Source organism: Pelodiscus sinensis, chromosome 1, assembly GCF_049634645.1.
Source record: "Pelodiscus sinensis isolate JC-2024 chromosome 1, ASM4963464v1, whole genome shotgun sequence".
NCBI lineage: Eukaryota > Metazoa > Chordata > Testudines > Trionychidae > Pelodiscus > Pelodiscus sinensis.
Genome location: NC_134711.1, coordinates 81,509,450 through 81,525,968, shown reverse-complemented (window position 1 = coordinate 81,525,968; position 16,519 = coordinate 81,509,450). Strand labels below are relative to the sequence as shown.

The 16,519-nt window shown below is 46.4% G+C and overlaps 1 protein-coding gene across 1 annotated transcript in view; it reads left to right on the top strand.

Moving 5' to 3' along the window:
- CCDC38 (coiled-coil domain containing 38) overlaps window positions 1–16,519 on the top strand; it is a 60,355-nt gene that overhangs the window by 36,056 nt on the left and 7,780 nt on the right. Inside the window, exons 15-16 of the mRNA XM_075933675.1 lie at window positions 450–585; window positions 11,916–12,121. Coding sequence (XP_075789790.1) covers window positions 450–585; window positions 11,916–12,121 — 342 coding nt within the window. The remainder of the gene's footprint in view (window positions 1–449; window positions 586–11,915; window positions 12,122–16,519) is intronic.

Here is a 16,519-nt window from a genome sequence, read left to right as displayed (position 1 = left end):
CTACTTTAGGAAATGATTTTGAAATAATAACTTCTGAAATAATGATTTTGAAATAAGCATTATTCCTCATGGAAAGCAGGAGTTATTATTCCAAAACAATCAGCCCGTTATTTCAAAATAATGGGCTTGTAATATGGACGCTTTGCTTGTTATTTTGAAATAACTCCCTAGTGTCAACCAGGGCTTAGGTGCCTCAGGACTATGCATATTTTCAAACTGTAAAGTCATATAATAAAAGATACTTAGCATTTTCTTTCACCATCCAAGGGTAAACTGATTTTTTTCTCTAATTTTTGGAGCTCTGAATTCTTCCTTTGCCTAGAAAAGCCAGTTTGTAAAATGGTAGCAGCTCTCTTAAAAAAAATTAAACTGTTGAGTGATGGTTAATGCACAACAAAATAAATCCACAGAATAAACAAGTAAGATCTATATTTCTTTTCCCCCCACAGACATGAAAAAATAAGTGTTATTGTAGGACATAAAGAAATCCTTAAAGCTGCCTGCATCAGTGAAGAGGAAAAACACTCAGATCTGGTACTAAGAGCTAAAATGTTTTGTTTTGGCGAGTTTAATCCAGAAATCCAGGTAATTCTTTTTAAAATATGTTTTATATTAAGAGGACATATTTTACAATTACATCTTTTAAAAAAATGCTTATTCTTGTCTCAGAGGGAAAAAAAAAGCTGTTGGGATGCAGATTTTCTTATGCCTTGAAATAAACAGTACTGTAAAGTGCTCCATATTTTTCCTCCTCTCTTTCCTAACCTGTTGCTGTTAAATAACAACATCAGTTGTGGAGTGTTTAATACCGTGGTCCCCAACACGGTGCCCGCGTGGTGCCGGAGCCGGCCCCGGGCACGTGGCGCACGGTGAGCGCCGGCCCCGGGGGCGCCGCGGATTCACCCCCCGCGGCGCATGGGGGGGGAGGGAAGAGCGCTAGCGCCGGCCCCGGGCACGCGGCGCTTGGGGGCGGGAGGGAGGAAGCGCTAGCGCCGGCCCCGGGCGCGCGGCGCTTGGGGAGAGAGCGCTAGCGCCGGCCGGGGCGCGCGGCGCTTGGGGGAGGGAGGGAGGAAGCGCTAGCGCCGGCCCCGGGCGCGCGGCGCTTGGGGAGAGAGCGCTAGCGCCGGCCGGGGCGCGCGGCGCTTGGGGGAGGGAGGGAGGAAGAGAGCGCCGGGCGCGCGGCGCTTGAGGAGAGAGCGCCGGCCCCGGGTGCGCGGCACTTGGGGGAGGGGATGGGGAGAGAGCGCCGGCCCCCGGAATGCGGCTATGGGGGGGGGCCGCCCCCCCCGGGCGCCCGGTGGGCGAACGGCAACGCCCCCTGGCGCCCGGCAACCCCAAATGGTTGGGGACCACTGGTTTAATACATTTATTAATTATTATTTATTTATTTATTATACTACCTGCAACCATTCAAATTGCTGATTTAGAAGTCAGCAAGTTCTTTGTAGCTGTGGTACAGTAAATCTGATTAGGTGATATTGTGCAGGAGAAAGGGATTCAAACAATGTAGTTCAAGTATTTGAGTGCAAATGTGGATAAATGTAACATACATTATATATAATTATGCAATTACTTCATATAAATATGAGACATGTTTACTGGACTGAGGTCTGAGTGTACAATAAAAATGATATAGGTAGTGAAATATACATAGAGATTAAAAAGGCACAGTAACAGAAATGTCAGCTTTATTTTCAGTGCAATCCTGATTTGTGATACCTGGTTTTCAAAATCCTTTCTGGTCACAGCTTATTTTCAGGAATTGAACATATGTAAATAAATGCACGTTTGGATAATAATGCTAATTAACTGACAAAAAATTTAAAAAACTTAAAAAACAACGAATAGTCTAGTAGCACCTTAAAGTCTAACAAAACATGTAGATGGTATCATGAGTTTTCATGGGTGCAACCCACTTCTTCAGATGACTGGAGAATAGAAAGTACAGATCCAAGAATAAATAAGAAAAGGGGGGGAGAGGAGGAAGGAAAGGGGGATAAAAAAGGAAAGAAAAGATAGTGAATTGTTCAAGTTACAAGAGGCTGATAAAAACAATTAAAACTTTAAGGCGGAGTTAAAGATGTCCAGCAATCAGGGCCACCAACAGGGGGCAAAGTGGACAGCTGCTCTGGGGCTCAGTGATTTAGAAGGACCCAGGACTTCTGGCCACTGCCGCTATAACAGGAGTGGCAGCGACTAGAGCTCCTGGCCCTTTAAATCGCTGCTGGAGCCTCAGTGGCACGGGCCAGGCAGCACTGAAAGACTAACTGTGGGAGGCTGGCCCTAACCCTACTACTTCTGCATGAGGCCCCGCCCCTTCTGAGGACTCAGAAAACATCCCTCCCTCCCCCCCACACACACACCCCTTGCCCAGGGCCCAGCAGTTCTGTCGATAGCCCTGCCAATGATCTAGCATAATCTTTCAGAAAGTTCATCAAGCAAAATTTAAACTTCTGAAAACCAGTGAATGAAGTATTAAATTATAGGCCTATGTAACCTTTACTCTGCCCCTCTTAGACATTAGGAATTAACTGCCTGCACTCCAGCTGCATTGAATGGTGTAGAAGCTTGGAAGAAACCAGTCTGTGAGGGGGATCCCTCCTCCGCGACCCCCATGTATGTGATCAAAGGAAAGAGATGCATGTGTACATTGGGAAATCAGTATGTCTCATTTCAGCCCAATGCTGTGTATGTTGTGTCACAAGAGGAATCTTCTTGCCATGGGGCTTGTCAAAAATTAGGTGGTTTGATGAAGGATAAGTACAGAGGCTATTGGTGAAGGAGGGCAAGAGGTGCCACCAGTCATGTGACACCCCCTCCCCCAGCCCAGGGAAGGGCCAGGACACCCCCCCTCCACCTCAAGCCCAGCTCCTCTCTGCCCCTGCTTCATTCCTCTGTTCTGTGCCTCCCGCTCTGCCTTCTCCCCCACCTTTGCTTTGCTCCATCCCACCTCTTTACCTTTCCTAAGTGATGCGGCCAGGGGACTAGAGCTGGCAGCAGGAGCTGCTCCACACACACACTCACCGGCAGGGGTGGGTCAAGTGAAGCAATGTGGCCCTAGCTTGCTTTGCTTCCCCAGCCACATTGCTCCCCTACCTGTGATTGAGTGTGGGCTGGTCCCATCCCTCCCCTGAGCAACATGCCCAGAGGAGCGCAGCAAGCTGGGGCTGTTGCTCTGCTTGTCCTACTGCTGCCAGTCCTTACCATGGGTGAGTGAAAGTAGTGTTAGAGGGCATCATCTGCATAAAGGTGATGTGGTTGTACAAGAAGTTGAAGGGGTTATGCTATTTAGCAGCTGAGGTGTTCTTTTTCTGGAGAAGGCAAAGTGTTTGAGCACAGCCCAGATATGTTTCATTAGCAAAGAGGGAAGCTGAATGCAGGTTAAGTCGAACAACTGGAACTTTGTTAAACCCTGATTACTTCTTTGTCATGAGAGTTGCTTCCAGCCTAACTCCCCACATTCCCCGTTCCCCTTGCGTTCCCCCAGTAATAGCTCCTCCAGGGAATGTGGGCCTTTTGACTCTGGTTCTACCAATTGTCAGGCATCTTTCTTATTTTACAAATATTTTAATAGAAACATTAAAAACAAATAATTGGTGCCTAGATCCCTGCTATCCAGAGGTGGTGTGCATGTAGCCTACGTAGAGTCTCATTTTTACCGCAGACTCAGCTGATTACATAGTCTTTGAGATAGATTGGTGTCCTCAACTGGTAACATCTCTGTGTCTCTGTCATTTGTGACAGAGTCTTGTAAGCTATCTTTCTGTGTGTGTTGGTGAGGGGGGGGTCCCCTTCCTCCCCATGGGGTTGGCTGCTAGGTTGTTCTTTGTCTCTTCACTGTGTAACGATCTCTGTAGGCTCTCTCTGGGTGTTGTCTGCTGACTAATAAGTGCCTCCTGTGCCTTTGGATTACTTGCCCCCATTGCATCCCTCATGACTCCTTTAGTCCACTTCTTCTGGTGTCTGTCAAATGGCATACTCATTTTTTGAGGAGTAACGTTAGTTCGAACCAAGGGGTTTGGTTCGAACTAATGCTTCCCGGAACGCACTTTCACTTTCAGAACAGCTGTTCTGAAAGTGAAAGTGCGCACCGGGAAAAATAAGTTACTCACCCTGTGAAGTAACGATTGTTGTTAGAGAGCCTCCGTGGGTACTCCACTCTAGGTGTTGGGTCCCATCCTGGCGCCGCGGCTCGGAGAATTCTCATAGCCGTGCTCTGCCAGCCCGCGCATGCGCGGCTCCTTCAAAGCGCCATTCGCGCCTTTGATCAGCCGCGCGCAGGCTGGCAACCGTCAGTTCCTCTCAACCACCTCAGGTCACAGTCGGAGCTCCCTGTGTTCTCATATCTCTTCTCTCAGTAACGATCTTAGTTTTTTTCCACTGTAAATAGTTAAAGTTAGTGTTAGTCGTGTTCCTGTTCTACAGTTTCTATTGATCTTCGGTTAAAAAAAAAATTTTTTTTCTCTTCAAATCAATTTCTTCAAACGCTACGGCTAAGCGCTAAAAAACTGAAACTGACAAAGAGTGAAAGACAGAGATCAAGCATGGTCGGCATCCAGCCACCCTTACCGGCTCCTAGCAATGCTGGGGTCTCCCGGTTTTAAAAAATGCTCAGTTTGCTGGGAAGCTATGCCGGCAGCTGATGGCCATGACGCTTGCATAAGGTGCCTGGGCGAATCATACGTCCATCAAAAGTGCATTCACTGTTGCAAGCTCACATCCAGGGCCCGCAGAGAGCGGGAGATAAAGGTCCGAATGATGTCCTTTGGCAAGGCACTGCAGCCTGACCCGATGCCCTCTTCAGCTACTGCAAAAACCTCCGTTTGTAAAAGGGGAGCGGCTTCTTCGGGACCGGCGACTTCAAAGAGGGCGAAGCCGTCCCCGACACGCTCCCTCCCCCCGGCAGCCTCCAGGGCTTCGGCAGCCTCCAAAGTGACCCCCGCGGTGTCCTGACACTCTACTAGCCCCAGAGACAGGGAATCGCAAATGCCGAGGGCTCGGGCTGCTTCGTTGCCGGCATCGGCTCCGGCTCTGCAACTGACAAGCGAGTCGGCACCGGCTTCAGCTTCCCCGGCTTGCAGTACAGCGCTAACACTGCAACTGACAAGCCAGCCAACGCCGGTTTCAGTGGCACTGGCTTCAGCGGTGCGGGCTCCAGCGGCACCGCTTGTGACGGCACCAGCTTCAGGACCACTATCTTTGGCGGCACCGGACTCGGGTGCAGGTCCTTGACATGGCACCATCAGCAGTTTTAGCAACGCTGGCACCAGGCATTCTGCCGGCACCGACAGCAGAGCAGCTGCAGCTGATCTCCCAGGCATTGCTCTGTTTTCACTCGGTGCAGAGCTCTCCAGTTGCCATGGAAACTGACAGTGCCTCAGTGCCTAGGAAAGCACTTTCAAAAACTCATGTAAGGGAGAGGTCTGCCTCCCCAGTTTTCTCGCCAGGTCCATCTCCATCGCCACCAAGGCGTACACGGTATCGTGACTATAGTGTCTCTCTGGTCCACGTCACATACAGACGGCACAATTACAGAGACACGGTATATTTAGAAGCGTGCCAGTCCCGCTCACGATCTCGCTTACCCAGACGGTCATCTAGGTACAGGTCCGGTCATCTAGGTACGGGTCCTCTAGACGCTCTCCACGATGTGTCTATTACATTCAACACAGTAGTGCATGCTCATCACGTCATTCTTCCTCGTCACGTTCTGAGCGCTACTATGGGCACTACTATAGCTCGTACGACAATTGTCCCCACCGTGAACATGTATTGTCATCGCATAGGGGATCTTCCTGCAACTGCTGATCACCAACTGCGCAATACTTACCTTAACAGCCGCAACAGTTAAACTCACCTCTTCCATCGATAAGTCCAACTATCCAACAAGACCAGTCCGAGCTAGAAGAGGGGCAGCTGTCTGAAGCAGAGGACCCCAAGCCAGAAACTTCTCTGGCGGACTGCTCATCTTCATCACCAGATGAGGCAATATGCCCAGGTGAATTATCTCCACCGGATGACCTAAAACAATTCCAAGACCTGTTTAAATGAGTAGCAGGGACGCAGGAAATACAATTGGCAGATGTTCCGGTTAAAAAGCACCGCCTCTTAAAGAATCTCCGTCCGCAGCAGCATGCAAGGATCACCTTACCAATTGACGAAGTGATCATGGAAATGGTGGATGAGATATGGCAGATGTCAACATCGGCTACTCCTACGAGTAAAAAGGCCGATAGGAAATACTTTGTGCCGGCAAAAGGGTTGGATTTTCTATTCAATCACCCTCAGCCTAATTCTTTACTGGTTGACGCTGCACAATGAAGGGCTAAAGCACCGCAGTACAAAAGTGTGCTCCCCGATAAATACAATAAAAAATTAGATACATTTGGTAGGAAGGTCTGTTCTTCAGCCACACTCCTATTATGCATTGCAAACTACTCAGCCCATTTATCAAACCACAATTTTGATAATTATTCGAAGCTAGTGGAATTATTACATCATCTTCCAGACACTAAGAAACCACTCCTAAAAGCAATAGTACAGGAATGATACTCAGCATGTAGCACTGCATTGCAGATTGCAATGGATGTGGCTGACACAGCGGCACGGGCAACAGCTACGGGTATCTCAATGAGGAGATCGTCATGGCTTTCGTCTGCAGGAGCACCAAAGGAGCTGCAAAGCAAAGTTGAGGATCTGCCTTTTGAAAAGCTTAAGCTTTTCGCAGCAAACACCGACGAAGTCCTCTATTCAGGCAAAGATTCTTGCACCACCCTACATACACTGGGGATGTACATGCCTTCCTTTAAGCGTAGGTGCTATTACCCTTATCAGCGAAAATATGATTTTAATTTTCCCAGACAACAGACACGTATTTCAGACAATCAGCGCCCTAGACAACGTCCTCAGTGGAAACAGCCCCAGCAAAATTGTTCAGCCAATCAATCTTCAGCCAATCAGCAGATTTGACTTCTCTGTCGAGGATGCAAGCTTGCCTTCCATAGTCAATGCGGAAAACGAAACTCTTCATCTCTTTCCCCATCGACTGAAATCATATCACCATCCGTGGTCCAACATCACCACATACAGATGGGTACTAGAGGTGGTACAATCCGGCCTCTCTATTCCCTTTCTCTCCATTCCCCCTCCCACCCCACGCACCCTGTCCCTTTTCAGGGACCCCTTTCACGAGCAGCTGCTGAGACAAGAAGTTCGTCGCTTGCACGCAATCGGGGCAATAGAGAGAGTACCCAAGCAGTTTTGGGGAAAAGGTTTTTACTCCCGATATTTTCTCACACCAAAGAAGTCGGGAGGCTGGAAACCCATTTAAGACCTTCGAAAGTTAAAGTGCCACCTTCGAAAACACCGATTCAAGATGGTGACCATAGCAACTATCATTCCATCATTAAACAAAGGAGACTGGCTTGCAGTCCTCAACCTGCAGGACGCTTATTTCCACGTCGTTATTGACGTGGCTCACAGGCGTTTTCTTCGATTCCAATTGGGGAACAAACATTTTCAATACAGGGTTCTACCGTTCGGACTGGCATGTGCCCCCAGGGTTTTCACCAAAACCCTAGCAGTAGTGGCGGCCCATTTACGCAGGACAGGAGTGACAATATTCCCTTATTGGAACGATTGTCTTGTAAGGGGCACAACATATATGGAGGCATGTCATATGGTGCAGGCAGTATCCAGCAAGTTTGCATCCCTTGGCCTTCTCATAAATGTAAAAAAGTCATCATTGATTTTATCTCAAGACCTGGTTTTTATAGGTGCATGGCTAGACTCAACCGTGGCACAGGCATACTTACCGACGGAACGTTTTGTGGCAATCCAAGACCTTGTACATACTGTGACGCATGCTCCGACAATTCCTACACGCATCTGTTTACAACTGATGGGCCACATGGCAGCTTCCCCCATCATGGTGCGGAACGCAAGGTTACGTTTTCACTGCCTCCAGCATTGGTTGGCCATGATTTACAGTCTAGCAAAACACAGCGTTCACAGATCAGTGGTGGTACCTCAACATGTATGAGAGTCTCTTCAGTGGTGGGCCACGCCGAGCAATCTTCTCACGGGCATCCCATTTCATTGCCCACAACCTACAAGGCAAATAACCACAGATGCCTCCCTTGTGGGCTGAGGGGCGCACATGGACAACCTGACAATTCAAGGTCGCTGGTCAACTCAAGAAATGATGTTACATATCAATGTACTTGAGTTACGGGCAGTACGACATGCTTGCAAGCATTTTCAGTCCCACATACGGGATACAACTACCAGAATCATGACGGACAACATGGCAACCGTGTTTTATATCAACAGGCAGGGAGGCGCCCGATCTCGTTCTCTATGCGTGGAGAGCGTCCGGTTATGGAATTGGTGTAGTCACAACAACACCATTTTAGTAGCATCCTATCTCCTGGGTGTCAACAACTTAATAGTGGACTCACTTAGCAGGCGTTTCCCTCACGACCACAAGTGGGAAATCTGCACGGAGGTTTTGAGCCGTATATTTGCTCGGTGGGGGTTTCCGACAATATACTTGTTTGCGACGGGAAACAACACAAAATGCCCCACCTATTGTTCAAGAGCTGGAATAGGACATCATTCACTAGGAGACACCTTCCTTCTTCACTGGGGAAGGTCGCTGTTGTATACTTTTCCCCCAGTGGTTCTAATACCCAAAACTTTATCTCATCCTCCCTTTGAGCCTCTAGACACGGTTCCATTACACATACTTACCATCAAGCTTTTGTTTCTCCTAGCCCTTACCTCAGCTCGTAGGGTCAGTGAGATAGCAGCTTTCATGGCTTCGTCTCCTTATACAGTTTTTTTTTTTTTTTAAATCTCAGTGACGTTGAGAGCTCACCCAGCGTTTATTCCAAAGGTCTCTTCTGAATTTCACATCAATGAACCGTTGGTTCTACCATGCTTCTTTCCTAAACCCCATACCTCAATGCAAGAAGCGACACTGCATGCGCTGGACGTAAGAAAAGCCTTGGCATTCTACATTGACAGAATGCGGGACTTTAGGAAGATGGACCGTTTAATAGTATCATTGGCAGACCATTCTAGAGGCCAACCACTGCTTCCCTCCTAGCAAGCATTCTCATGCATCACCAACAGAGCAAGGTCTGATGGCACAGTGCTAAAATCTTGCTTAGATTTTTGCCCATGCTTGGACTCAAACTGAAGCTGGCTGGGGGGTAAGTCAGGTTCAGTGGCTACAGTATATTCCATTCAGCTCCCCACATGCAGAAAAAACAGGCAAGCTAGAAACCCTGTTGGTTACTATGTCCATATATAGTCTGTGTAATCCATTTAGCACCTGTGCATTAGGCATGTGCCTAACTTGAAAGCTTAGCTATCTCAACACTACTGCTTTCAGTTTTGCTGTCAAAGATTATGGATGCCATGCACCAGCTAACATAAATGTCCAATGATTGAGATCATTTTGGTGCGGCTCAGAGCCCTGGTTTGATCCCTAGGTCTGGAGGGTGAAAAAAAGTATGGTAAAAATATGCTGACCTTAAGAAAAGCTGTATTTTCCATTTTCAGGAATCAGTTGATCCAGTGACCCTAAATTTGGATCACTATCCCATGCCCCACGAAGCACATCATATTTCAAGGCAATTTGTGTAACTGTACATTTTAGAGCATTTGCCGTCCGCCTTTAAACAGAAAACAGATGGGGTGTTCCACTATGAGGCTGTCGCTGTTGTTGCTACTGATCTCTTGTGAGAGAAACCCACATTTTAGGTCCCAGGCTATGTCTACACCAGAAAAAAGATTTATAATGAGGCAGATTTCAACAGATAGATAACACGTTATAAAATCCTAATGCAAATGGGATAAACTACAGTTTTTACCTCAGTGTAGCTGCTGCAAGTGACCCCTGGGCTGCCCTTAGGGGCCATAGTTCAGCAAGGGACTTAAACACATGCCCAATTTTAAGCATGTGAGAAGTCCCACTGATACATACATATTAGGGATGTTAAAAAGCAGTTAAATAGGTAACCGTGTAACCACTGAAAATTTCAGTGGTCACACACTGTGGGCTTTGCAGTATAAAGCTTTTACTGCAGAGCGCACAACATAGCTGGCTCTCCTAGAGCACAGCCAGTGTACACTGGGAGCCAGCTCCCAGCTGCTAACCCCACTAACGGGAAACTGGCTGCACTGCAGTACAAGCTTTATACTGCAGAGCCCACAGCACCAGGTGGCAGCCAGCTCCCCAGGAGCAGGGCCAGGAGCTTGTGTAAAACCTTTACAGTAATTGATAAGCTCATACGTATTGGTTGACTGTTTAAGTGGTTATACTTTTACATTCCTAATACTTATGCATAGGTGTAAGTACAGGCAGTCCCCGGGTTACGTACAAGATAGGGACTGTAGGTTTGTTCTTAAGTTGAATCTGTATGTAAGTCGGAACTGGCGTCCAGATTCAGCCGCTGCTGAAACTGATCAGTTTCAACAGCGGCTGAATCTGGACGCCAGTTCTGACTTACATACAGATTCAACTTAAGAACTCCAGGCATCCCCAAGTCAGCTGCTGCTGAAACTGATCAGCGGCTGATTCCAGGAAGCCCGAGGTAGGGGCTTCCTGTAGTCAGCCACTGGTCAGTTTCAGCAGCGGCTGACTTGGGGACGCCTGGGGCAGAGCAGCTGGGGTGCTGCTGGGTTGGTCCAGTAGCGCCACTGCTCCTCGGTGCTACTGGACCAACCCAGCAGCACCCAAGCTGCTCTGCCCCAGGCATCCTGATTCAGCCGCTGATGAATCTGACCAGCAGTGGCTGAATCAGGACGCCTGGGGCAGAACAGCTGGGGTGCTGCCCGGTTGGTCCAGTAGCGCCCAGAGAGGCGCTACGGGACCAACTGGCAGCGCCCCAGCTGCTGTACCACAGGTGTCCGGAGCAAAGCCACGGAGCACGGGGGCAGCGGGACAGCCCAGACGCGCCGTCTGCAGACCAGGGGGACGGGGAGCGAAGCGGCGGAACACACGGGCAGCGGACAGCCCAGACGCGTCTGGGCTGTCCGCTGCCCGTGTGCTCCGCGGCTTGGCTCTGCTTTGCCCCCCCCCCCCCGTCCCCCTGGTCTGCAGACCAGGGAGATGGGGGGGGGGGGGGCAAAGCAGAGCCAAGCCGCGGAGCGCCCGGCCAGCTGACAGCCCAGACGCGTCTGGGCTGTCAGCTTATCGCGCGCTCCGCGGCTTGGCTCTGCTTTGCCCCCCCCCCCCCCCCCCGGTCTGCAGACCAGGGGAAGGGGGGGGCAAAGCAGAGCCAAACAGAGCCAAGCCGCGGAGCGCGCGATCAGCTGACAGCCCAGACGCGTCTGGGCTGTCAGCTGGCCGGGCGCTCCGCGGCTTGGCTCTGCTTTGCCCCCCCCCGTCCCCCTGGTCTGCAGACCAGGGGGACGGGGGGGGGCAAAGCAGAGCCAAGCCTCGGAGCGCGTGGGCAGCGGACAACCCTGTCCGCTGCCCACGTGTTCCGCTGCTTTGCTTCCTCTCCCTGGTCTTCTGGAGACCAGGGAGAGGAATGGCCCCGTTCGTAACTGCGGATCCGACATAAGTCGGATCCGCGTAACTCGGGGACTGCCTGTACTCTGCTGAATCGGAACCATAACTTAGGAAAGGATAGACAGATGTATTTATCACAAAAATCCTATGGTGAGATTTCCTTGAAATCCATGGCTACATATTCGTTGTTTTTCATATGTTTAAAATGCTTCTGCATCACACAATAATCTTCCTCTTACTGATGTGATCACATTTGAGTGCCACATTGATAATAAATGTGCATGTTTATTGTGTGTTGCTTTCAAGGAATTTTCAGAAATCCTATTATGTTCAGATTTCACTCATACAATATTTTTTAGGTGCTTACATAATTGCTTGTGTTTAACCTCAGGATAAACTGCTGCATTCACTTACTAAAAAGGTTGCAGAAGTGTACAGAATTAGTGTTGGAAAAGTAGACGCATCAAGCATTAACTCCATTCAGATGTTGAGAAGAATAGAGAATCGAATTGAAGAACTCTGTGAATTGTTGGAGTCAGTTCCAAAAGACAATATTGATGCAATTGAGAAAATTAAGTTGAAAGACAGAAGGCAAAGGTAAAGTAAATGCCAAGTATATTTAAAATGAATAAGGTCTTTCCTGATTTGTATTCTGAACAATCTTTGTACAGACAGAGTATTTGACTAGCAATATTGGTCTTAATCCTGCAAAATGTGGAAGTTCTGACAACGTATGTTTCTACATATTTTGGTTGTGCATAAAATAGATGTTTACCTACATAGCATGACAATAGGAGCAACATGTTTTGTACTTTTAACGTAGTAAAATGACTGGTCATGCCTTGTGCACCTTTTGTGTTTTCAACATCAGACATCTAGGCTGTGTCTACACTGCATCCCTTTTCCGGAAAAGGGATGCAGATGAGACAAGTCGGAATTGCAAATGAAGCGGGGGATTTAAATTTTCCCCACTTCATTTGTATAAACATGGCTGCCGCTTTTTTCCGGCTCGGGGCTTTGCCGGAAAAAAGCGCCAGTCTAGACGGGGATCTTTCGGAAAATAAAGCCTTTTCCGAAAGATCCCTTATTCCTCTTAAAATCAGGAATAAGGGACCTTTCGGAAAAGGCTTTATTTTCTGAAAGATCCCCGTCTAGACTGGCGCTTTTTTCCAGCAAACCCCGAGCCGGAAAAAAGCGGCAGCCATGTTTATACAAATGAAGCGGGGAAAATTTAAATCCCCCGCTTCATTTGCAATTCCGACTTGTCTCATCTGCATCCCTTTTCCGGAAAAGGGGTGCAGTGTAGACACAGCCCTAAGGCCTTATTTTCAATACTCCTTTCGCCCCCAATAAACGAGTTTTTAACTTGAGGTAAAACCATAGTGAAAACAAAGCAGTTGGTAGTTTTCACATGCATTAGCAGGTTGATTTAAACATTAGACTCCCAATTGTCTTTACCTCAACCTGCTAACTCATGTGAATACTATAAACTGCTGTGTCTTCACTAGCATTTAACTGGAGTTAAGAACACACCTTTATTTTGCAGTGAAAACAAAGCCTTTGAGATGCCTCCAAGCACTGTAATGTGTTTTTCTGTCTGCAATGTAATATATTGTCCCTAGGCTTGGTTATAATCAATACATTTTAGCAGTGGTTGATTTCTCACTTCACCCAGAAAAGCAATGATAAAGAAAAAGACTAGCATTCATAACCACAGGTGGGATTTTCAAAAACATTCAGTGTTGGCATAGCTGTGTTCGTGTAGAAATCAGTCTTAAAATTTCTATTGACTTCAATGGGAAGAAGTTAGGTCTATGCTGGCAGCAATTTTTTTCTTGTTACTTCCTTTTTATAAACAGATAGGCCACGTCTACACTGGCCCCTTTTCCGGAAGGGGCATGTTAATTTCAGCTATCGTAGTAGGGAAATCCGCGGGGGATTTAAATATCCCCCGCGGCATTTAAATAAAAATGTCTGCCGCTTTTTTCCGGCTTTTAGAAAAGCCGGAAAAAAGCGTCTACACTGGCCCCGATCCTCCGGAAAAAGCGCCCTTTTCCGGAGGCTCTTATTCCTACTTCGAAGTAGGAATAAGAGCCTCCGGAAAAGGGCGCTTTTTCCAGAGGATCGGGGCCAGTGTAGACGCTCTTTTCCGGCTTTTCTAAAAGCCGGAAAAAAGCGGTGGACATTTTTATTTAAATGCCGCGGGGGATATTTAAATCCCCCGCGGATTTCCCTACTACGATAGCTGAAATTAACATGCCCCTTCCGGAAAAGGGGACAGTGTAGACGAGCCCATAGTGTTAGGGATAGCATGTTTTATGCTAATAGTGCCCGTGAGATAATACAGAGTTGGAATTCAGAAGGGAGCAAACATCTCGCCAAACACTTCTTTTTTAGATGTCACTATGTTCCAAAGCTGAGTATACCACAGGTCAGAAAAACAGTTCATTTAATGTGAACACACACATATTTTTCAAAAACTGTAAAAGAAACTGGTTAATAGACTAAACCCTTCAGAAATATTTATTTTAGAAAAACACCAATAGCATAAAAGTCCCCAATTATATTATTATGTTCTAAGCATTTCTGGAATGTTGCATTTCCTTTATTTTATGTGTTAAGGAAGTTCAGTCAAGGGTTAAATATTTAACTATGATATATTGGCATGTCATAGTTGACATTTTCATATTATTATTACAATAAAAATACAAACAGCTAAATGGTTTTTTTTTCTGTTAATACACCAGGGCTGTGTGTACACTGGCCATTTATTCCGGGAAAGCAGCTGCTTTTCCGGAATAACTTGCCAGCTGTCTACACTGGCCGCTTGCTTTTCCGGAAAAGCAATGACGATCTAATGTAAAATCGTCATTGTTTTTCCGGAAAAACTATGCTGCTCCTGTTCGGGCAAAAGTCCCTTTTTCGGAAAAACTGTTCCAGAAAAGGGCCAGTGTAGACAGCACAGTAGTCTTTTCCACAAAAAAGCCATGATCGCGAAAATGATGATCGGGGCTTTTTTGCAGAAAAGCGCATCTACGTTGGCCACGGATGCTTTTCCGGAAAAAGTGCTTTTCCGGAAAAGCATCCTGCCAATGTAGATGCGCTTTTTCCGGAAATACTTATAACGGAAAACTGTTCCGTTTTAAGCATTTCCGGAAAAGGGTGCCAATGTAGACGTAGCAGGTGTGTCTGTTGAAACAAGGTTACATTTAAATGTTTCAGGATGATGAGTTGATTTTAGATGATCTATTACAAAAACAACAAAGTGGAGCTATGGCTACTCCCCAGCTGCATGCCGGATGGCTATTTGGGAACACCAACAGCCCATATAATTTAGGGTGTGTCAACTACATTCAGAACATCACACACAAAATCACAATTTGGCTTTTCAAAATAACAGCAGATTTTTCTTTGCAGCTGGAAATGTCCTTCAAATCCCAGTGCTTCCACTTGTTCTAAACTTTAGTGCACCAAAGGCTCCCTGGTGCACTAAAGTTTCTTCTAGCAGAGGAAGAATGCAATTTTTACCTTTAGCATGTGTCAGACCTCTAAAGCACTTTCTACCCAGATGGAAGGGATTTGAGGGAGATATGCTCCTTGCTATGAATCAGCAGGGGAACTGGCTCCATAAGGCAGAAATTCTTTTCCTAATGAGAGGGGCTGAGCATGTTGACTTTTCTGCACTACTTTCACAGAAGCAAGGCCATGTCTACACTAGGATTCGACTTAATAACTCCCGATTTAACAAACTCAAACTGGTATGTCCACACTAAGGAGATGCCTTGTAATTAGCATGAGGCAGGCTCCATTAATGTGGACACGCTGCCACAGACATAGAGCCTCAGGAAGCACTGGGAAGTACTTACTTCGAATTACTCTGGGGAGTAATTATTTTGAAATAGCAGCACCAGAGCATCCACACTACTGTTATTTCAAAAAAACTATTTCAAAATTAGCATTACTCCTGATGAAAAGCAGTAGTACAGATTTTGAATTCCGCAGGGATGATTTCAACATGGAAGTCCTAGTGTAGACCAGGGCCAAGGGACTAAGGCCCTGCTGATCCTGCCAAAACACATATGAGTGGTACCATTTTATTCAGAATCTAGTCATATCGATTCCAAGTCCAGAAGGGACCATTGTGACAGGCCATAAAAACTTCTCCAAAATAATTCTTAGAGCAGATCATTTAGAAAAACATCGAATTTTGGTTTTAAAAATGTAATACTGTACCATGACCTTTGGTAAGTTGTTCAAATGATAAATTACTCTCATTGTTAAAAATGTACATTTTTAGTCTGCATTTGTCTAGTTTCAATTTCCAGCCATTGGATCATGTTATATCTTTCTCTGCTAAACTGAAGAGCCCATTTATTAAATATTTGTTTTCCATTCTGATATACATAGATTGTAATCAGCTTTAACCTTCTTTTTGTTAAACTAAATTGATTGAGCTCCTTGAGTCTATTGCTGTAAAGCATGATTTTTAATGCTTTAAAACATTATCAGGGCTCTTCTCTGAGCCCTCTTCAATTTTTCAACATCCTTCTTGAAATGTGAATAACAGAACTAGACACAGTATTCATGCAGTGACCACAGCAGTGCAAGTGCATTGACTTAGGCTGTGGGCATATAGATAATACATCCGTTAATAAAGGTACTACTATTGTGTGATACCATAAGATGCCGTAAGGAAATAGCTATCTGAGAAACTGGTATCAATGTTAGCTGAATTCCAAAGTTATATAAATATCAAAGCACTTACAGCATGTTTTATCCCTGTGTTAAATTACCCACAAAAACAGATAAAAGACCTGGCAGGCATATTATGTTCTTGCCTTGACAATCATGTCTAGTCATCAAAAATTTATTACTGATTTAAGGAGTTTTGTATGAAAGTTAAGAACAAACATATCTGATGTAATGCAAGTAGTTTTTCTCCAGTAGCTCATTTTGTTATTTTGGTAATTTTTTCAAACAGTTTCCATTTTTTCA